The sequence below is a fragment of the Chinchilla lanigera genome, unplaced genomic scaffold (assembly GCF_000276665.1).
Source record: "Chinchilla lanigera isolate Chin_1 unplaced genomic scaffold, ChiLan1.0 scaffold00069, whole genome shotgun sequence".
NCBI lineage: Eukaryota > Metazoa > Chordata > Mammalia > Rodentia > Chinchillidae > Chinchilla > Chinchilla lanigera.
The window spans coordinates 4,766,923-4,789,613 of record NW_004955470.1 but is presented as its reverse complement, the minus strand read 5'-3'; the positions used below and the strand labels follow the sequence as shown (position 1 = coordinate 4,789,613).

Sequence of the window (22,691 nt, the reverse complement as noted above, 5' to 3'; positions counted from 1 at the left end):
TTTTTTTTTGGTTTTTCTCCGGTACCGGGAACCGAACTCACGACCTTGCGCTTGCCAGGCAGGCGCTTTTGCCACTGAGCTAAATCCCCAGCCCTCTGTATATTTTCAATCTGTATATTTTCAACCAATCAGATTGGTTGAATCCATGGCTACAGAACCTGCATGTACCAAAGGCCAGTTGTACCCACTCGACCTTCCTCCACATCTAGCCATTCAGAGAGGTGAAGGGCAAACTACCTCACTGGGCCTCCTCCTCCTCTGACTTGGGTAACATTCACCCCTCCAAGTCTGATGCAGAGTTTTCAGACATTCCCGCCCCACCACACTTCTGCCCAACAGCACTGAGCCCCACACTGCCAATGAAGGCTGGTTTCCTTGGCTTAACCAGAATTCCAAGGGCCTCTCTTTCCTTGTTACTACTTTCACAAATAATTTCCCCCAAAGGCTGAAATATATTTTTGTTACAACTGCACAAGAGATTGAAGCAGATTGCTTTTTATTTGAGCAGAAAGTAAAATAAATCCCTCCAGCAGGGACACAGGGACAATCCAATTACCTCGTCAAAGACCTTGGAGACAACGAGCTTATCCAGGATGGGGACATAGGTGGGGCTGTGGGGCACCGCCGTCGCCGACAAGGCATCCATGAGGGTGAGCTTCTTGGCCACCAGGCCGTGGATCTGGAGCCAGTTTTCTGAGGACATCTCCAAAGAGCTAGGAGCACATGATTGTGGGTTATAAAACTTATCGCTTGGTTGGTAACAAACAAAACATATCAAAGCTGTCCTTGCAAATGAAAGCACTCACTGGTCATCATAAGCTCGGCTCCCTTCTCTGGTCGATCTTTCTGACACATCACCATCCAGATACTCGCTTGTCAGTAGGTCACTCAGTTCTGGGGAGGGAGAAGCAGCAGCTGTGTACTTTCCTCTTTATGAGGTTTGTATCAAAATGCAAAAAGATCACACTTGTTCAGTCTGGTTGTGCCTGACTCCTCCTAAGTGGACCATTTTTCAGATACTGTATCTGGATCTGTCAGTGGGCTCTTGGACAAGATGCACTTGGGATTTACCTAGAGACCGAGGCACAGGTGAATATGGTACAGTGCTATTATCATTTTGCTCATCTTCTTCACCCTAGGTCCACTGAGATCTCTATCCCTGCAAAAATCAGACACACTCATCCTCTCTGTCTCTGGAAAACATATTTTAAATGTTCCGTAAAAATTCTGTGAATGAATGCTTGTTTAGTTTGATCTCATTAGACATTTTGCATTTATAGATGAGAGACTTGATCAGTACCTTAGATGCAGTTGGTTCACTTTGTGGTTCCTCAGCTCTATGTGGAAAGCCAAAGACTCTGTTTAGTTGTAATCTCAAATTTTGAATTAATATTTGGAATTTTAAATGTCTATCCTTATATAACATTGGATTTAAAAATGGGAAGGAAAATTATTGCCTGCTGAACAAGCAGTATTTGGAGGGGTGTTCGGGTATGAACTGATTAAGAAATCATATCCTATTTACATCCCGAGAAATCCTATCCTATTCACCATACAATAAACCCTTAAGGATGTGTGTGTAACAGCAGGCTAAATGAAAGTGAGGAGCAGACCCACACAGGCGGCACCGCAGGAAAGGGGCTTGATTGACTGTGATGAGCAATGACAGGTGTGCCTCGGTCACTTGGTGCTTCCTACTATCTGGTGGATTGTGTGTGTGTGTGTGTTTGGGATTTATTATTCATCAACTACTTGAAATATAGAGAAATACTATGACTTCCGCTTTTAAAATTTATTCTTTTAAGAATAATACATTTATCAATAGTGATAAATAATGAACGGAGAACTTATATTTCCCTCACATTAAGCCCCCAAAGTCTGAAACTTGGACCAAAGAGTGGCTCATTGGATGGGACCACCTGTGATTGAAAAGAGGAAAATGAATCTACTCTGAAATACAAGAGTTTCCAATCAAAAGCGGAGAGTGGCTGCAGGCATGAGCACACGGAGTTACATGAGCTGCATGTATTAAATGCCCAAGTACAGGCAGCACAAGTCCAGGCCCTAAACCCGAGCACTCCAGTGGTGGGCCTGGTTTATAAGGACCCTTTGCACAGGAAGTAATCTGGGAGCATTTAAAACATGCTTTGTTTCCCCCAAACATCTCCCCCTAGATCCTTCTGGAATAGGGACACTGGGCAAAATGTGTCCCTTGTGGTCCCCTGAGAGAAGGATCCCTGGGGCTTGCCTTTGTCACTCGGAGCAGTGCTCCCGGTGCTGGAGGTGGCGAGGCTATCCTTCCTGTGTGTGAAGGCTGAGTTCTTGAGGGTGGACATCTGGCTTCTGAGGAGGCTGGTTTTCGTTGATTCTGTTGGTACCATAAGGAGAGATGTTAAAGGAATTGGGGAGGGAAGGAGAGACTTCTTCAGATACTATTCATTGTATCTGTGAAACAAGAATGCAATTAATTCCCCAGCTTCATAGAATGGGGACGCTGCCACAAAGCAAATCCTGCGACAATGGCTTGCTTCCTTCCTCTGAACTCAACCTGTGCCCCTCTTGGGAAGAAACCCACTTCAAGCTCACTGAGGTTGTCAGCAGAATGCACTTCCTTGCAGTTGTAGGACTGAGGCTCCTATTTCCTTGGTGGCCTCTCATCCCCTAAGTCTCCTGAATCACTTCCGAGGTGGCCCTACCGTCTTCAAGCCTGCAGTGGTGCACTGAATTCAGGGCTCAAACCTCTCTGGCTTTCTTTTCTGCCAGAAGCTAGAGAACTTCTGCTTTTCAGGGATTCCATTACTCTCTTCTAGGAGAAAGTAGACCACTGGTGGGAAGCTTAGCTAGTGACTTGCAAATTGTCTATCTTTGGTACCAAGGAGTGATACCAGCGGTCTCCACACAAGGAGGTGGGCGTGTGCTATGTGATAGCCATTTGGTTTTTGTTTTTTTTTTATAGACAAAAAGCAGGAGAGCTCTGTCTCAGCTGCTCTGTAACAAGGAGTTAAGAAAGATAAATTTTTGGGGGGATTATGTGTGTAAGCCAAAGGGATCAGTGGCCCACACGAGGGAGCCGAGTGCCTGTAGTGATCACAGTCGCAGGTCACCTTGACCAAAGTCACTAGACAACAACAAGCCAACACACAAGTGTGGCAAATGCAAATGAAATGTAGCTCCCAAGGTCCCCAAGCATAAAAACTGCACTAGTCTCAACCCTGCAAATACGGAATAGAAACATATTTATCCGAAAGTAGGCTCCAGCGTTTAACCACACAGCAAACTCTGCCTAGTCGTTCATATTTCAATGCTCTCATACATTAAAAATGGAAGTAAAATAAAAATTCAACACATAGCTTCCTGTTAATGCCAAGGATCCCAATCTAAGGGAAATATTGAAAGTGACAAAGGCCATTAAAATGCTTAGGACAACAGGCAAACAGCAGCCCTAGTGCAACACGGGTTTCCTGTGGGGGGTAGGCAGGATTGGCAGGAGGAATGCAATCACAAAAGTGGCCTGGGATGGGAAGCCTATTTGTCCCCATGGACCTAGGATGGCCCTCCAATGGACAGAGGCACCAGGAGCAAGTAGCAACCATGCAAGATGGACTGGGGGTCAGCAAGTGGCCCATTCTAGGAAGCCTGTGGGTGCCTGTGAGCTCAAAGTCCCTTCTCCTGCCTAGAGACTGGGGCACCCAGGAGGCAGCCCTGGGAGAATCCACCACAAGCTCCCCTTAGCTTCTGGCCTGAGACCCCTGCAGGAACCAATAGAAGCTCCAGGGACACCAGAAAAATAAGCACCAAATACCACAAAAGCTATGAAAATTAAATTGCCGTTGGAATCATAGCCTAAAAAGCAAGCCAAGGCTTACATGCTGAATTTAAACAGTGTGACTACTTCCCCAAACAGAAGATTTAAACAAATCCCAGAGTCCTTAATATAGACAAAATGTCCTGGAGGCTATAAAAAAAAAATCACGCATCTGATTAAGAACTAAGAAAATCGCACATTATAAAAAGAAAAAGAATCAAATAATTTGAAAACCAAGATGAGTCTGAAGTTAGAATTATCTGACAAGGATTTCAAATGATCAGCTGTGAATTCTCTTTGAACAAACAAAAAATCAAACTGATAAAACTTTTAGCAAGACTGAAGGAGAAAAGAAGATAGACACAAAGTACTATTATCAAGAATGAAGTAGGGGGTATTACTACAGGTCTTCAAGGCACTGAGAAGGTAAAGAAATACAAAGAACATACTAACTCATAAACCCATGATTTAAAGTTGTATTAACTAATTAATTCATAAATTAAATCTCATAAATTTGACAAAATTATAGCCGGGCATGGTCCCACATGCCTGTAATCCCAGCAGTCAGGAGGCTGAGACAGGAGGATCGTTGCAAGTTCCAGGCCAGTTTGGGCTACAAAGTGAGCTCAAGGTCAGCCTGAACTACATAATGAGAACTTGTCCCAAAAAGACCAAAAAAAAAAAAAAATTGACACACTAGGAAAAAGATGGACCAATTCCACAAAAATCACAAATTCCCCAAACTCAAACACAATAAAGTAGGTAAGAATGTTAAAACCATTATATAAATTTAATTCTTAAGAAAAACATCTTGAAAAAGAAATCTCTAGGCTCAAGTGGCTCCATGACAATTTTACCAAGCATTCAAAAAGTTACATCAATTTACAGGAAAGGAAAAGTGGTAACTTTTCCACTCATTTGGTGAGGAAAGTATCAGCTTGACACCAAAACTGGAATTACTTTCATACGCTTTGTTACAAAACTCTTCAACAAAATATTGGCAAACAGAATCTAGCAATATAGTAAAATACTATACACTGGGACTAAGTAGGAAGCATTCAAGATCTGCAACTACGCTTTGACCTTTGAAATCAATGGAACTGACTGTATCAATAGACGAAAGAAGAAAAGTCACATATCAATTGACATAGAGAAAGGATTTGACAAAATCTAATGCCCATTTTAGGACAAAAGCTTTCAGAAAGCTAAGTAAGTAGACAATTTCCTCAATTTGATAAAGAGCATGTACAAAGACATACAGCTAAAATCATACTTAAGGATGCAATCTACACAAATGACAAAAGTGTATAGACTTAAGTGTATAGACAGTCAGGCACACTGTTATGGTTTGTGTCTGTATGTCCCCACAAATCCTCATGCAGTCATGGGGCAGACTTCTATTCTAGATTTTTGATTAATCCATAGTCCACTGCTGGGATTATGGGTGTAAGTGCTATACCTGCCCTGGGGTGGGTAGTTTGCATACAGTGTAAGGGAGGGAAAGAGGCTGCTTGCCACTGCTCCTTTCCTTTGCTCTGGTTGCTTTTGCTATCTGCTGCTGCCATGAACTGTTGCCCTGTGCCATGTGCCACGCTTGGAGCCAGCTGAGTATGGACTGAAACCTCCACGAACTGTGATCTAAATAAACGTTTCCCTCTTTAATTTGGGCATTGGGTATTTTGTTCCAGCAATGAGAGAAAAGTAACCAAGACACACACAATACACACACTTTTTATGTGTACAAATGATGACAGGTAAAACTAGGGTAATTTGAATAAGACCTACGGATTGTTTCAGTGTCAAAATCCTGGTTTCAATATTGTAATACTAGTTTGTAAGATATCAGCATTGGCCAAGGTAGGATGCAGGGTAGGTCTATGGGATCGGTGAATATACAATTACTTTCATAAGAATTTAAATTAAAAAACCTCACAAGGGGTGGGGATGTAGCCTAGCAGGAGAAGATCACTTACCTAGTATGTGCAGGGTCGGGGGTTTGATCTCCAGTACAGCAATAACGACAATGACCACAAACCCTCACAGGCTTAGGGCTTTAAGAAAATACTCTGGGTGTTTGGTTTTACTCTATCTTCTTGCATTGAAGAGAAAGCAATAGAGTCAAGCCATTTTATCACTGATACCTGCATGGAGGACTTTCTTTTTCTGTGTCTTTTGATTTGAAAGGTCCCAGGGTACTTTTGACATATTTGGGGGTGAGGTTCCTGTTGATTCAACATCTGACTGAAATTTTGCACGTTTTTCCATAGAACAGATTTCCTTTTGATGCCTATTTTGATTTGGATTAAAAGCAATCAAAAAAAAAAAAAGAAACAAATGAAAAAAAAGGGAGGGAAAAAGGAAAATTTACATCAAAAAGGAAGAGTTAAGGTAACGCATTCCTGTTAAACATTGCAAATTTAAAGAAATAAGCCCTCCTCTATTCAGTTAATACAAAAATAGGCTTTTGTCCCTGCCTCAGGCAGAACAGTGGGTGGGAGTCAGAGGTGGCCTCCATCTTGGGTCTGTTCCTTCCTGAATGTGTGGGCTTACTGAAGTCACCCAACCCCTGCCTTTTCACTTTTCTCATCTATACCTGAGGAAAGAAACGTCACCTGTGCACCATCCGCGTGGGTGTGGCAGATGATTCATGTGAGGGAGAGCTGGGTGTAAACACAGAGAGATTACAGAAACCTACGTTGCTAACCCGAATCAGCCAGCAACCCTGATAAAAGCCATAAAAACCAGCGAAGGGAAGCTCCTGCTTCGGACCTTCCAGGCAAGCCAGAGATCCCTGCAGAGCATTTTGGAGGAGAGAGGCAGGCCACGGGCACCAGGAAATCTCGAGTACTTGCGCGGGCGTTTCTGTCTCTGAACCTCTGAACATAGCGGCCATAGACAGGAATGTTCTCAGGACAACCTCCTGTTCCAGCCCTCCCACTCACACCTACCACAGGGGTCCACGGAGCGCCCTCGCCGTGTTCCAGGGCCCTTACCTGACCGCGTGCGGGGATCCAAACGGTGCCTCCCGTGGCACAAGAATCAAGCTTAGGTTCACTTGTGCAACCCTCTCCCCTGGTGCAGGATTTAGTCTCAGTAAATGTTTGCAAAAGGATTTGGGGACTGTTAAATATGCTCCTCCCTCGGGAAACCAGGAAAAGGCGGTTTGGTGTTGACCATAGCTGAGTGGCAGAATTAAATCTTCCCAAGCTTGTTAGGTTAAGAGAAAGTACCGAGCATGCACAGTACCTCTGCAAAGTGGTACAGCGCTTTACTCTTCCCTGATGTTAACCAAGCCACTGTACTCATGGCAGGCACATCCCCTTTAACCCAGCTCATGCCCTCTCTACCATCATCCCCATGTTCTGTGTGGATGAGGAAACAGGCTCAGCAAGGTTAGGTAACTTCTCTGCTTCCTCCAGCTCTCAAAAAAGAAAAACAGAAAAGAGAAAAGACGTAGCCCCTTCTCAGTCAAGTAGCGGACACAGTTCACTGATCAGTTCAACTTCCAAGAGATAGCTGGGCATTTTGTCCTGAGATTTTAAGTCTGTTTCACCAAGAAGGAAAAGATAATTGATTTACTAGCTGTAAGTATAGAGAAAGTAATTTACATTTAAGGGCAGCTCATTTAATTCTTAGGTTTACTTGTCCAAATTTGCTGAGTTTAGAAAATGTATCTGTGTAAATGCATCCTAAATATTTAAAAATTAATGCTGTGAAAGGGTGTGGCAATATGCATCTATAATCCCAGTACGCAGGAGGCTGAGGCAGGAGGATCACTAGCCTGGAACTAGACTAGACTACACAGCCTAGACTACACAGTGAGTTCAAGGTCAGCCTGAACTATCTAGTGAGATCATGTCTCAAAAAAAAAAAATACCACACACACACACACACACACAACAACAAAAAAAAGCTAACAATCATGCTATGTGAATATAAGCAATCTCCCGCAGTGTTTCAGAAAGGAGGAGTGTCCGGGAGCTCAAGTGAGGATCTGAGAGGACCCTGGCTGTGGGTCACAGATGTTGGTACACTCACTTCCTGTCGTCTTCCTTCTCTCCATTGTACCACCAGTCCATGATCACGGACTCAGAGTAAAGATTTTGCATCTTCTCCAGGTCGCTGTACCCCTGCTCCATTTCCTGAAGCAAAAGTGTTAGGTCTTCATTCTGCCAAAATGGAAAGTGAATATATTATGAAGCTGTATGAAAAAGTGCAAATTTCAAACACTTCTAACAGAAAACCAACTATATTGGAAAAAAATCTCAAGAATTTCATAGACTCATTCCATTTCTAGCCAACTTTACGAACATTCAAAGCCCTGCATAAGCTGAACACATCTAAAGTTTACCACTAGTGAAGCTCAGAAATTCACACTTGTGAAATAGTTATGATCAAGGTAACAAACACATGTGTAACCCCCAAGAAGCTCCTGTACCCCACTGTAAATCTTCCTTCCTCCAACCTCTTTTTCTAATTAATTCCCAAGAAACTACTGAGTGTTCTACCACTTTAGTTTCAATTTTCTAGAATTTTATATAAATGGAACCGTATAGTAAATACTTTTTTCTTGCATGGCTTCCTTCACTCCTATAATTAGAGATTTAACTGTTGTAATGTGAATTAACATTCATTTTGTTGCTAAGACATATTCCATTGTACATTACATATCGATATCTACTCACCTATTCACATGTTGATGTGTAGTTATTTCCAGGCTTGGGACTACTATAGGTGAAGCTCTAAATATTTATGTCCAAGTTTTGATTTGGACATCTGCTTCCATTTCTCTTGGCTAAGCTCTAGTGGGATGCTTAGATCATATAAATGGTGATAGTGAGTTTTCATAGAAACTACCAAGCTATTTTCCACTACTGCATAGTTTCCATTCCCACCAGTAATGTATGAGAGTTCCGGGTCCTCCACATCCATGCACACATTTGGACATTTTAATTTAACCATGTTTAGACCTGTGTTAACAATATCTAATCATGGTTTCATGGGCATGTCTCTAGTGACTAATGATGTAATGATGTAGAACATCATTTCATGTTGTTTTTTCTATGCATATATCTTTTTTTGGCAGTGTCCATTTAAATATCTTGTCCATATTTTGAATTTTTCTCCTTATTGGGACTTGAGAAATCTTTATATATTCTGGATACAAGTCTTTTACTAGGTATAATACAATCTGAGAATATTTTCTCCCAGTGCACAGATTTTCTACTCATTATCACAACATTATCATTTAAGAGAAAAAAGTTTGATTTTAATTAATTCCAATTTATCAACTTATTTTTCCTAGGATGATACGTTTGATATACTATCTTTGAAAATCTTTCGCTAACAAAAAAGGTTTTTCATATAGTCTCCTCTAGAGAGAGAAAAACACAAGCTTTACAGTGAGGTCCATGAACCATTTTAAATTAATTTTTTAATATGGTGTGAAGTATAAAGCAAAATGATTTATTTGCTTACAAATATCCAGTTGTCCCAACACTATTTGTTAGGAGGGGTAAACTATCCTTTCTCAGGTAAATTGCTTTTGTTCTTCTGCTGAAAATGTGTTATACTGCATGCGAGTCTCTTTCTGATTTTTCTAATTCTGTTTTGTTGATCTATGTGTCTTTTCACTCATATCACATCTGGATTACTGTTGCTTCAAGATAAGTCTTGAAATCCGGTAGCACTGGTCCCCCAGGTTGTTCTTTTTCAAAGTCTTTTTGGCTGCTCTAAATCCTTTGCATTTCCATAGACTCAGTTTGTCAATTCTTATTTTTACAAAGCCAGCTGGGAATTTAATGGCGATTGTGTTTGAGTCACCAGATACATTGGGAGAGAACAAACAACTTAATATTATCAAGTTTTCTACCCATACATGAAATAGATGCCTCAGCAATGTTTTATAGTGTTCTATATAAAGGCCTTTCACATATTTTGACAGATGTACCCCTACATGATTCCTGGGTTTTATTCTATTGTCAATGATTTTATTGCACTTTTCAATTGTTCTTTGCTTCTATGTAGAAACAAAATTCATTTTTAAATATTTTCCCTTGTGACTTATAGTCTTGACAAATTCAATTAGTTCCACTACTTCTTTGTGTATTTCATTGGGTTTCTACATAAATAGTCCCATTGAATGAAAATAAAGATAGCTTCGCTTCATTCTTTCCAATTTTGATTCCTTTCCTCCTGCTTTTTTATTGTTTTAATTAGAAGTTCCATTATGGTGTTGGACAGGAATGGGGAGAACAGATAGTCTTGTTATTTTTCTGATATCAAGAGGAAGAATATAGTATTTTGCCCATAAAGTATGGTGTTAGCTATAGGTATTTTCATAGTTGCTCACTATCAGACTAAGCCCATTCAATTCGTACTTTGCTGAAGCTTTTATTAGAAAGGTATGTTGGTTTCTAAAAATTGTTATTATTCATTCATTGTACAAATTAATGGACTCATGAGACATTCTCAATCACACAAGTATCCTGCTTTGTTCAAATCCACCCTCCCTAACCCCTTCTCTCTTGCCTTCTCCCTGACCCTCTTCTCCTTCCACATTAATCCATCTACTTCCAGGTCATCCCTCTGCTCCTTTGTAGTTTCCGCCCACCTAAAACATAGAACTTGTCCCCTGTGTCTGGCTTTGTTGCTTAACAAGATGACTTCCAGGTCCATCCATTTTCCTGCATGTGATATGACTTCAGTCTTTATGGTTAAGTAATACTCTGTTGTGTCTATACCGTATCTTCTTTATCCATTCACATGTTGATGGGTATCCAGGCTGATTCCATAGCTTGGCCACTGTGGATACTGCCACAGTAAACATGGGTGTGCAGGTATCTCTTTTGTACGCTGACTTCATTTCCTTCAATTATATACCTAGCACTGGTATAACTGGATCATGTTTCAGTTTTACTTTTAGTTTGTTGAGGAAACTCCATACTGTTCTGCATTGTGGATGTAGTTTTAAAAAGTTTCCCTGTATTCATTGAAATGATTTTATTAAATTAATTAATTTAGTCTTTTTGAGACAAGGTCTTGCTATGCAGTTCAGGCTGCCCTTGAACTCAGTTTGTAGCCCAAGAACTCATAGCGATCCTCCTGCCTCAGTCTCCTGAGTGCTGGGATTACAGATGTGTACCACCATGCCAAGGCAAAACGACTTTAAAATTTTAAAAAAGTATGCTAATATGGTGAGGTAAATGTCGATTTTCAAATGTTGTCTTTCAAAAGCAGCCTCAGATTTCTGAGATAAATACATCTATGTAACTTGGTCATGATATATTATTTGCACTAATCAAGACAGTATGGCTTGGGGGGATAGACACATAGACCCATAGAACAGTTATGGAAATATATATGACATATATTTAAAGTATTATTGACTTTGATTTTTATATTTTTTTGGTATTTTTGTACCTATATGCATGAGGGATATTAGCTAATAAATTTCTTTCCTTATAGTGTTTTTGTGAAGTATTGGCATCAGATTAATGTTAGCCTCATAGAATGAGTTGTAAGTTTAATTTCTTTAGCAGATGTAGGATGAGTTTGGTTTTATGTGAACACAATGTTCTTCCTTTGAAATATATGTCCAAGAGGACAGATATTTATTGGGTCATACTGTAGTTACATGTTTTGTTTTTAAGGAAACTGTCAACTGTTTTCCAAAGAGCCTGTTCTGTTTTCCCTTCCCACCAGCAAAGTGCTAATGAGCCAGGGTCCCTCTTCCTTTTTGTCATCACTGTGTTGTCACAATTTTAAACTTCAGCCCTTCTGCTGAGTTGCAGTGATACCGCGTGGCAGTTTAGTTTGCATTCCTCCCAGGCTGATGACATTAAAGCTCTTTTCATAGGTTATTTGCCATCTGCAGATCCTATGTAGCTTGTCTACCACCTGTGACTGTCTCACTGAAAAGCCTGCATGTGTTTTGCCTATTTCTGATTGGATGCTTTGCTTTTTCCTGTAGAGTTCTGAGAGTTTTGCATACATTCTAGATCGTAGAGCTTTGTCTGATGTGACATTTTGCGGATAATTTCTCCAGTTCTGTAGCTTGTCTTTTCATTCCCTTCCCAGGGTCTCTCACAGAGCAAAAGCTTTTCATTTTGATGAGGTCCAATATATCCATCTTTTCATTTATGAAACTTTCTTTTGATATCAAGACTAAAAATGTTTCACCTAGCCCTAGGTCCTCATAAGTTTTTCCCACTTCTTTTTCTAGAAGTTTTATAGCTTTATGTTTTCTATAAGTTTTATAGCTTTATATTTCACATGTAAATCCATGATCTGTTTTGATTACTATTTGCATGAGGTATGAAATTTAGATTGAGGTTTATTATTTTGTGTATGGACATCCAATGGCCCCACCCATGTGTTGAAATGGTTATCTTTCCTCCAATGAATTCCCTTCGCTGCTTTGTTGATATCAGGTAGGTGTGCTGTGCAGTTTTATTTCTATAATTGTTCTATGGGTCTATGTGTCTACTCCCCAAGCCATACTGTCTGGATTAGTGCAAATACATACTAAGCCCACTGAGCCCTTACATCTGGTACAGTGCTTTTCCCTCTTAATATATGTCTACACTTTCCTGCTTCTTTGTTTTCCTGATAATATTTGACTGAATGCCTGACACTGTCAGTTTTACTTTTGGGGGTGGTGGATATTTTTGTTTCCTATGATTCTTTTGGGGGGTTTATCCTGGGATGCCATTAAGTTATTTGGAAAAGGCATGATCTTTTCAGGCCTTGCATTTAAACTTTTCCAAGTGGAACTGGAGCAGTGTTTGTTTCTCCTGACAGGGCAGGAGAGACTCCATTTTCTGTTTTTAACTCCATATTAAGTGAAGCCACTTAAAGTGCACTTAAGCTGTAGTTGACCCCAACTCTTCACTCCTTCTGCTTTAAATCAACCCATTTAAAGGAGAGAAAAGTCATAAAATGGGAACAGAATGCACAGGACAAATTGTGAAGTAGGCTAAAAGTTAAACTGTAATGGTCGTTTGGAATCTGGCTGTCTGACAGTTCCCGAGAAGGCAAACTTTGTGCATTCTTGTAAGATTCCCCCAAATTAGGTAATGGTTACTATGGAAACCTAAAAGGTACTTAAACTGAAGGTGAGACTCAGATCAGGTGGACATCTTCTCTGGTTTCTTCTTAGAGACTGTCCGTCCGCTGGCTCAATAAAGCTTTGTTGGTTCCTGCTCTTTTGGTCTCTTGTGAATGCTGTTCTCGATGAACTTGCTTGCCGTATCACTCCCACTACCAAGGTAAGGGTCTTCTGTATATTCTGCCTCGTGCTCAAGAGACCAAGAGGTTTTCCAGCCTCACGGATGAGGCAGTCACCATTCCCAGCCCTGAGTGATCCCAGAGTCTTGCTCTCTCTGATCCTTTTGGATGATTCAGTCACCAAAACCAGGCAGTGTCCCCAGTGCAAACACTGACATTCTCTGGCTTAATCTGGGTTTGAGGTCATTCCTCAGGGTATACAGTGAGCCAAAAGACACACTCCTCTCTTGTAAGCTATTCTTTTTTATTTCAAAAATTTTATTGCTTTTATTTTTACAAGCCCAGAGAGTTATAATATTAGATTTTTTATTTAATTTACCACTCATGCTTAAATATTTAGAATAAGTCCATTTCATTGGGATAAACTTATAATATCAGTATCTTTACATTTTAAACATTTTAAATTTAATTTTTATTGTGAAAGAAGCCATGCTTTTGGAAACTTTCAAACAGCATGGTTGAAAGTGAAAGCAGGTCCACGCAGCTCCAACCTCCACGCCACTTCTTTTACGTAAGTGTTTATGTTTACTATATACCTAGGTGGGCCTCCTGAAAATACATACTCACAGAACAAGTTTGGAGGATTGCAGAATAGAATTGCATTGATTCTCTCCCATTAGCTATTAGAATGAACTGCTTTATTGGATGGTCAGATGGTTATATAGTCTGAAAAGTCAAAGGACAACTATCTAACATTTGAACATTTTAAAAGTTTCCCAAAAATGTCAATATATAGCACTGGCTAACAAACTTCACATATGGAATCCTGGAATCCCTGAATGTAATACATATACCTGGGTTGATAAGTAGGTTGATAAAGTTTGACAAAATGTTGATAATCATTGAATTTGAATGATGGCTATGTTGGGTGCCATATACTTTTGTGTATGCTCAAAATAAACAAACTTTATTTTTATTATTTACATTTTATTTTTTAAAAATAAAATTTAAATGAAAATGATATATATTAAGATTCCTGGACTGCTATCCTACAGCTTTATTTAGTACTCCAAAGGAAGACCCTAGAATCTACCCTTGCACAAGTGCCTTAGCTCAGGGTGATCCTTGGACCACGTGTGAGAACACCGGTACATTCATTATTCCTTTGCTTGATTGGGTTTTCTTTGGTTGCATTTTTGCCAGCTAAGGTACTGACTGCCCCTGGATCTCCACCTGTAATGCATGAATGAATGAATGAACACTTGCTTAGTCCACCAAGCTCTTACCTGACCAGCCTCTTGAGGAACGGGTTCCTTGCAACTGAATTTGTACGAATGGAACTTCCCACCAGTCACAGAAGCAAGCTCTTTCAGAAAGTCATTAGCAAGCTCATCATTGTAATTGAAGGAGATGGTATAAACAGGGATTTTCTGAAAAGCTCTGACTTGGTCTATCACCATTTCAGGTGGCTGAAATGATAAAAAGATGGAAAAAGAAGAAGAGAAAGAAAAATAATAAAACATGAAAACCCTTAGTATTCTCCACAGTGAAATTCTGAAATAGTCATTCCTTATGCAGTGGTGAGCAGCTTTTTAAAATGTGCTGACTCACAGTAACAAACCCTGCCAGATAGAGAGAGTACAAAGACCAATATGCTGTGGCTCTCTGAGGATTCACATTATCGTGGGAAAAAGAAGCTAGGAGAAAGATTTGCTTAACCAAATTGCTGTTTTAGATGCACCTGAATTTAGAGTCCAAACACTGTTCAAGTGTGTAAGACCACTTAAAGTACTGAGGGTGAAACCTCTGGGTAGATTCTACAGAGTGGATTCTTTTTCTTTTTTTTTTTTTTTTGGTCCCAGGAATCAAATTCAGGACCTTGTGCTTGCCAGGGAGGTGCTTGTGCCACTGAGCTATATCCCCAGCCCTCTACAGAGTGGATTCTATAGAGTAGAGTCCCAGGGTTCTCAATGTGGCTTTCAAAACATCTCCTCCAAAGAGTAATTGTCAATTTCTGATATGCTATGGTCAACTTGCTGCCCACAAAAAGTGAAGGATGAGACGTTTATTAAAAACCCTCCCACATGTTGGATATTCATTTCCCCACTTAATCTTCACAACTATCTCATGAGGTAGTTTTGGAAGGAATGTTAGTGGCCTATCTGGTATCCATTCCTCTCTTCCTCTTTTACCATCCAAGCCCTGGTTTTCTTTTCACAGTCCAGTTAATGTGTCCAGTTAAGGACACACACACACACACACACACACACACACACACACACACACACACACAGCAATGAAAACATATAACTTAGAATTCACCTTCTGCGATGGTTTAGTAGCTAGGGTTGGTCATGTGATCCAGTACTGGCCAATGAGAGGTAGGCAGAAGTTCCTAATGAAAGGTTCTCTTCCTCCAGTAAAAAGACTAAAGACTTGCAAAAAGGAGGGAGGGCTAATGTCCTTCCTCTTTTTACTCCCTGTAAAATGGACAGTGTCTTCCAGGACAGCAGCCTTGTGGTGACCAGGAGGATGGGTGTCATGTACAAAAATGGTGGGGCAAGAAGCCTATTTTCTTGAGCACCCTTGAATAGCTGTATAACCCAAACTAGCTACCACTGGGCACCCATAGAAACAAACCCTTCAGTTTTCAGCCAACATTCTGTGCACTTCTGCCTTTTCTTCAATAACGTGTACTTCTCACCAACATAGTAAGTATAGTCTCCATTTAAACATGGGGAAACTGAGACTCACCTACATTAAGTTTCCCAAGGTCACTTAGCTCTTAAGTGGTAGGACTAGAACTCATATTCCATTTTTTGGTACTAGAAGCAATGCTAGATGATTTGTTCGCTGGTGTGCACTAAAGATCATCTCTTGGTAAGAATTAATTCTTTACTTCTAGGAAAGCAGAGTTTTCCTACCATCTTCTCCCCCATACACACACAGCTCAGCTGCGAGATAGTGTCCTCAATTGTCCTGGTCCCTCTTTGAAGACCCAGATCGCCGGCTCCTTTGGCAAGTTTCTATCTTCTACCTGTGGTTCATGCCCTTTCACCTTTCACCTTTCCATGTGGATTTCTCCATGGAGCCCTGGGAAGACAGGATGGTGAAGGAGAAGGAAATCTGAACTCACCACTGGCTGGCCTTGGACACATGGCACATTCCCTTGGGAGGCCACCGGGTAAATTTCCCCTAGGGTCTGGGCTTGACTCAGCCATCTCTTATACACGGCCTCACTCTCTATCTGGCTCCAGCTCAAGTCTGTCTTTCCCCACCAGCTCTTCTCCCGGCCTATCAGCCAGTTTCCTAACCCAGCACCCCAATCTAGCTGAAGGGCTGGACCCCAGGCTTCTTGCCAATGGCAAGGACAGAGCAGAGACCCCTGACGCTGCCTCCCCTCCTTCAATTCATCTTCCCTTGCTGAGTACACATGTGAGACACAAAGAGCTGTGCCAGTCCTCTCTCTAGTCCTTTGGGTGCTATAGAGAGTCTTGTTTCTCACCAAGGACCCCCGGCCACTTCCCTTCAACCCTTGGTCTTTACTAAAGAGAACTAGATTCTGTTAATTTGATAGACACAGCATCAGCCAGGAACAACTCCTGTACACAGCTAAGACATTTGGGAAAGGAAACAACAAGAACATTGACTTAGGAACAACTGTACGGGTGCCAGGAAGCAAGGGTAGCATTTCCATCTTCTCGTATATTCCTTGGTGTTCCAGAGTGTGTGTGTTTGTTGCTGCCTGCATTCCTAGGGTGACAGCAGCACTCAGCCATAAAAAGTGACAGTAAGTATCTGTGGATTGCCTTCCTGGGAACATCAACTCATTTACTCCTCAGAGCAACCCTTTGAGGCAGGAGGACTAGCTCTAAGCCACAGGTTAGAGGACACTTGTAAGTCATTCAGGTGAGCAGTGCTGGGGCGAGTTGCTGAGCAATTTCCATTATTCTAGACAGCTACAAAGAGCGTGAGCACTCGAGGGACTGCTAAGTGTGTCATTGGAAGTGGCCCACCTGCACCTAGCCCCAGGGAGAGCTACAGCAGCATGACCTTGCAGCACACTTGTGCTGGAAAGCTGGGAGAGGGTGTGGGTGCTTCTTGATTGCAGAGCCAGCTCCATCTTCCTGGCCCCGAGAGTTCCTCCACCTGGTTTACATTCTCAGAGATGTGAAGAGGGGATTCAGGCTGAGGCCAACCTCTTACCATGCAGCCTGACTGATCCTGACTCTCCAATCTCCCCTTCCAGGAGTGCCTGTAGGCTGTAAAGCTCAGGCCCTGTCCAGCTCCTGTGTAACAGCAAGGCAGAGCGCCCCTTAGGGAGATCCCCTTTTGAGGCTACGAGCTCTCTGCAGTGTCTAGCTAAGGCTGTGCAGCAGTTATGCAACCAGAGCCCCTGCCTCCACGGATATCAACGTGGAGCAACAAGGATGCCACACTCAGTCCTCAGCATGGCCAGGAGGACACCTGCTGGTACAAGATGATCACTGTGTGCTTTCTCCATCCCTGGTCCTCACAGACCCCTTGTTAGGCACTGTTTAGAAGTTCTTGTCCGGAATGGTGCAAACAGCTTCATCATGTGTGTTTCCCTGATTCCTACCAGGTCAAGTGCCTAATTTTGAAGAAATTCCAAAATGACTCCAGCCAAAGCTGAGCTGGGCTCCTCCTAGCAGAGCCCCACCCCCAGACCCAGCCAGATGCTCCAACTCAAGGACGCCTGTCTAATGCAAATCTGATTACATTTTAATGGAGACTGATATTTATAGAAGCTTAATTCTAAAGACTTGATTAATTTTAAAGAATTGTATCATTTTATCCCATGGGTCTGACCATTTTCATAAGCAAACAGTCAGCTGGCGTCTGTGTAATCAGATTCAGAAGGGCATCTTTGTGTATTCTTCCAAGTAGAAAATTCTGTAGAATACTCTGAATAGTAGCTGTGGTCTTACACATTCAGTTCCTTCAAAGTAGGTGAAAATTCAAAGACAAATGGAGACTGAGTGGTATGGTTAGTATTGTCTACATAGAACATGAATATCTGATACCCATTTGCGTTCTTGAGAGAATCCTAGAGATAATACATAATAAATGAATGCATGTGTGAAAAGGCAGCTATGAATATAAAAACTCTTAAGAGTTTATAAATTATATTTTGAGTAATTTACATATTTCTGACTCCAACTGTTATCCATATGATTGCCTTTTCTTTTTTACATGGACCACAGACTCTCTGAGAATCTAGTGAAAGAGATTCTCTCTGAGAATCTACTGATCTTTAGAAACATGCATTATTTTATTTTGTATATACTCTTGGGGGATTCTATGATGGCCTTTAGATCATGAATCCTCAACACATTGCTAGTAGGAGCATCATTTGCTATATCTCCTTGGGGAGTTACTTGGCAGTCCCTATCAATATGTGTCCTTTTGCCTGAATCTACTTTACTTACACACATGCAAAATAATATACGTGAACAATTTCTGTCACAATATTATGTGTAATGGATCAATTGGGAACAACCTAAATGTCAATCTCTGAAGGACTATTTAAATAAATTATGGAATAACCATGTGACAGAACTATAAAAAATAAATTATAGAACCACCATGTGATGGAAACTGTAGGAAGGAACTCTTTCTGAAGTGATATGAAGCAGTCTTCAAGGTGTATTGTTTGATAAATAATGGTGCAGAATCATGTGTATTATATACTAACATTTTTTTCTCCCTTTCCTTCTTTCTTTTTCTTTCTTCTTTCTTTTCTCTTTCTTTTTTCTTCTTTTTTTCTTTTTTCTTCTTTCTTTCTTTCTTTCTTTCTTTCTTTCTTTCTTTCTTTCTTTCTTTCTTTCTTTCTTTCATTTCTGAGACAGGATTTTGCTGTGTTGCCCAGGCTGGTCTACAGCTCATGATTCTCCTGCCTCAGCTTCCTAAGTAGCTGGGATTAAAAGTGTGCACCATTGAACCTGGATCATTTGTACTTTTTCTTTAGAAGAATAATATCAGTTACCTCCAGCTGGTACACATGAATCAGAGGAATATTTTTCTCTATTTGTCCTTTCATATCTTTTTTTTATTTGGATCACATGAATGTATTGCTATTAAAAAATAAAATTAAGCTAATTTTTAAGGTAAAAGTTTTATTAAATCTGAACAATGGATATGACATATTCATCGAGAATGATGCCTCTAAAATATTTCTCAAGACTTGCAAAGGTGTACGTGATATATTAGATAAAAAAGTAGAACACTAAACTGAATCACATGTAGTTGAAATTTATCTCTTTCTATACATAGCTTCATTTTCTAAATTGCCTATAGTGTAAGCAATTTTAAAAATAGTTAATTAAAAAGAAAGTGACATTCTGTCCAGATGACTCTCAAATTGGAACCTCCAGCCTACATCCTTCCCAAACTGACTGGGCCCCCTATTTCTGGACATCTACAGCAACAGGTACACAAACATAGCTCCCTCTGTCAGCATCCCCTGCTGTTTGCTCCTTGAAATGTAAATTTAAATCCATTGATAACAGTCATCATAAGCCAGAAACCAGTCATCTTGATTCCATTCTGCCCTGCTCCCTCCTATTCTTCCTTGCTCCCCGCCCTCAAACTGGTCACCACATTCTGGTGAGGCTACTTCCGGGGGATGCTACTTCCGGGGGATGCTACTTCCGGGGGATGCTACTTCTGGTGACGCGCACAGCTAGAGAGCGGGGTTCAAGGTTCAAGGACCTTCACAACCTCCCCCAGCTTAGCTCTGGGCTCCTCAGACCTGACCTTCTTCCCTCGCTGTCTCAGCCTCGGCCTCTTTCTTTGAGCACCCCAGGTATTACCACATCTCTGTCCCTTCTGCCAAGAACCCCATTTATACCCTCTGATCATAATTTCCCTCCTTTCCACATATAGCTCAAATGTCCCCTGCCTGTGGGACCATTTCCATCTTCTCTTCATCTCTTACAGCAGATTTCATCTCTCTGTTTCTGGACACAGCACTGGCATCTCAGTCCCTAGAGTGAATCAGAGTTAACTGTATGGCTAACACATTTCCCTAAACACAAACTTCTCTCAGGCAGGGATGAGCTATTATTTATCTGTGCAGTCTCAGATCTTGGAGCCACACAGGGAGCACAAGTGACACACAATAAACTGCTTCTGAATAGAAAATATAGTGAAGTTGATAGGAAACCATTCAAAATGAAATTTCACTTTATGTACTACTGTACTTCTCGGCCATAAATCTAATGCTGTGTTAAAAATCCATTTTCATTATTATTGAATCCTTGAACCATCTGAAGCAGGGTATTTTAGAGTATTTGCCCAGCCATCTGCATAGATAAACATTTTACAAGGAAGGATTCAAGTTGATACTAACTCACTTTCAAGGTTAATTTACATTATGCTGGCCTGAAAATCCTTGTATTTATTTAATGCCTGAAGCACCAGTCTTTCATTCACAAAGCTCAAAAGAAGCTGAACAGACTCTCTAGAACCTTTCAAATATTTCCCAGCCAGGCTAAACAAAACAAAGAACATTTCCCTAGAAAGGCATGCTTTTGTTTAAATGAGCACTAAGCTAAAATTAGGGATAAAACCAAGGACATTCTTCAGTGACATGTTTAGATTCTGAGTCCTTTCAAAGGAAAGAAATCTAAAACAATCTCCTCACTTAGTTTGTAGTAAAGCATACACCAGTCTTCAGTGGAAGGCAGATGTCTCCTGGGGTTGGTCTGCAGGCCTATTCCTGTGGGTCACATTCTTTGTCACATAAATACTCCCTGGAGTTTTGGTAGACAGAGGAATTTCTCAGTTTTTTTCTCACCTTAGTTCTGGATTCTCTAGCCCAAGGAATAATCTCTCAACAGCTCCCAGCCCCCACCTTCCAGACTGAGGATTGAACTCAGGGACTTAGCACTGAGCTACAACCACGGCCTGTTTTTATCTTGAGACAGGGGCTCACAAAGTCACTAAATTACCCAGGTGGGGCTCAAATTTGCCATCCTTCAACCTCAGCCTCTGGGTGTGTTAGGATTACAGGTGTGTGTCACCACATCTGGCTCAACAGCTTTTCAATGGCAGTTATAAAAGGTCAGCATTCACTTTCAGAGGATCGACGAGCCTTTCTCTTTCCCAGCTTTGAAAATCAGTACCTGATCAGGTCTTCCGTCTGTCAAAAGGTAGATGACCTGTGTCTCGTGATCAGCAAAAGCCATCTGCAAGGCTTGCAGTGTGTTTGTGGAGCTTCCAACCTGTGGGAAAAATATGCAAAGATCTCACCAACGAGTGGTATGTATTTCCTGCTTTAAAAAAAAGGGAGGAAAAGGACTTGTGAAATAAAAGAAAAATTAAAATTATATTGAGGTAATGTTTTAAACCCCTGATTCTAAAAACCAAACTCCTGGATGTGTTATCAATGTCTTTCTTTGGGCAGTCCAAGGACTGCTAGAAATCAGGACTGTGGATTTCCTATCTTGATGATAGAGGTCTTAATGCAATTTTATATGTGTGTATCTAACTTAGTTACTGCTCACCCAGCTGTCAACAGAGCTTAAATATGCAGCCTGAAAATACCCTGGTGGAGAGCATGTTTGTTTCAAACCAGGATTTACTCAGGACACCCACATTCAGCAAACACAAGTGTGGCATTGTTAGCAACCTAACAGTGGAGCCGTGGATGTACCTCCATGTACCTGAACACACACAGATTCTGGTGAAATACATATTTCAAATACATGGACATATCCGTTAGGTCTCTTATGAATGTATGGTAAGAAGTGAGAGACTCTAAATGTCCTACTTTACATATGATGGGAATAAACAAACATACAGAGTTGATACTCCATATCTGTGGGTTCCATATATGTAGATTAAACAAACACTGGGTTGAAAATATTTGGCCAAAAATCATATCTGCACTGGCATGTACAGATTTTTTTCCTTGTTATTCCATAAACCCATATAGTATAGCAATTGTAAGTCACCTAGAGGTGGTTTGGCACAAGTTATACACAAACACTACACCATTTTCTCCAAGAGACTTGAGCATCTGAAGAGTTAAGGATCATCAGGGGTCCTGGAACCAATCAATCTCCATGGATACCGAGGGAAACTATACCAGTCAAAACCTGAATCAATCAAGGGGAATATGTTATGGCTCATTCTCTCTTTTACACAACACATTAATCATAACACCATCCAATTCTTCATGTAAACAAAGAGCAGGTGTCAATATACACATTGTGTGTCAAGGGAAAATAATGATAAATTTTTAGCAAACTCTCCAGTCATATTTTTTTTATTTTAAAAATAAAAGAAGGAAAACATTAACAAACACACAACCACTTACAAAATAGCAAAAGAATAATGCAAACAATACAGAGTTACAAACAAAGTGGTAGGAAATTATCAATGCTTGTTGTATTACATATTTATATCTTCAAAGTGGTTTCTCAGGAAAACAAATAGAGACATGCAATATTGATCAAGGAGTCATTAACTGTTTCTTTCAGCAAAGAAATAGAAGACAGTAGTTCAACTATGTTAACTATCCTATATATACATATGTACAAAATTTCTCCTTCTTTCCCTTTTCTTTTCCCACATCCCAGTTGCCCTTTACCCTTGAGCATTTTCCTTTTGTTTCACAATGTCTATCATACCT

The 22,691-nt window shown here is 40.7% G+C and overlaps 1 protein-coding gene across 9 annotated transcripts in view; it reads right to left on the bottom strand.

Moving 5' to 3' along the window:
* Vwa3b (von Willebrand factor A domain containing 3B) overlaps positions 1-22,691 on the bottom strand; it is a 192,190-nt gene that overhangs the window by 60,664 nt on the left and 108,835 nt on the right. For all 9 annotated transcript variants that reach the window (XM_005400703.2, XM_013522812.1, XM_005400704.2 and 6 more), the window contains 7 exons: positions 21,181-21,279; positions 14,320-14,502; positions 7,844-7,974; positions 5,947-6,092; positions 2,249-2,368; positions 807-894; positions 557-713 (listed from right to left, as the gene is read on the bottom strand). In XM_005400703.2, coding sequence (XP_005400760.1) covers positions 557-713; positions 807-894; positions 2,249-2,368; positions 5,947-6,092; positions 7,844-7,974; positions 14,320-14,502; positions 21,181-21,279 — 924 coding nt within the window. The remainder of the gene's footprint in view (positions 1-556; positions 714-806; positions 895-2,248; positions 2,369-5,946; positions 6,093-7,843; positions 7,975-14,319; positions 14,503-21,180; positions 21,280-22,691) is intronic.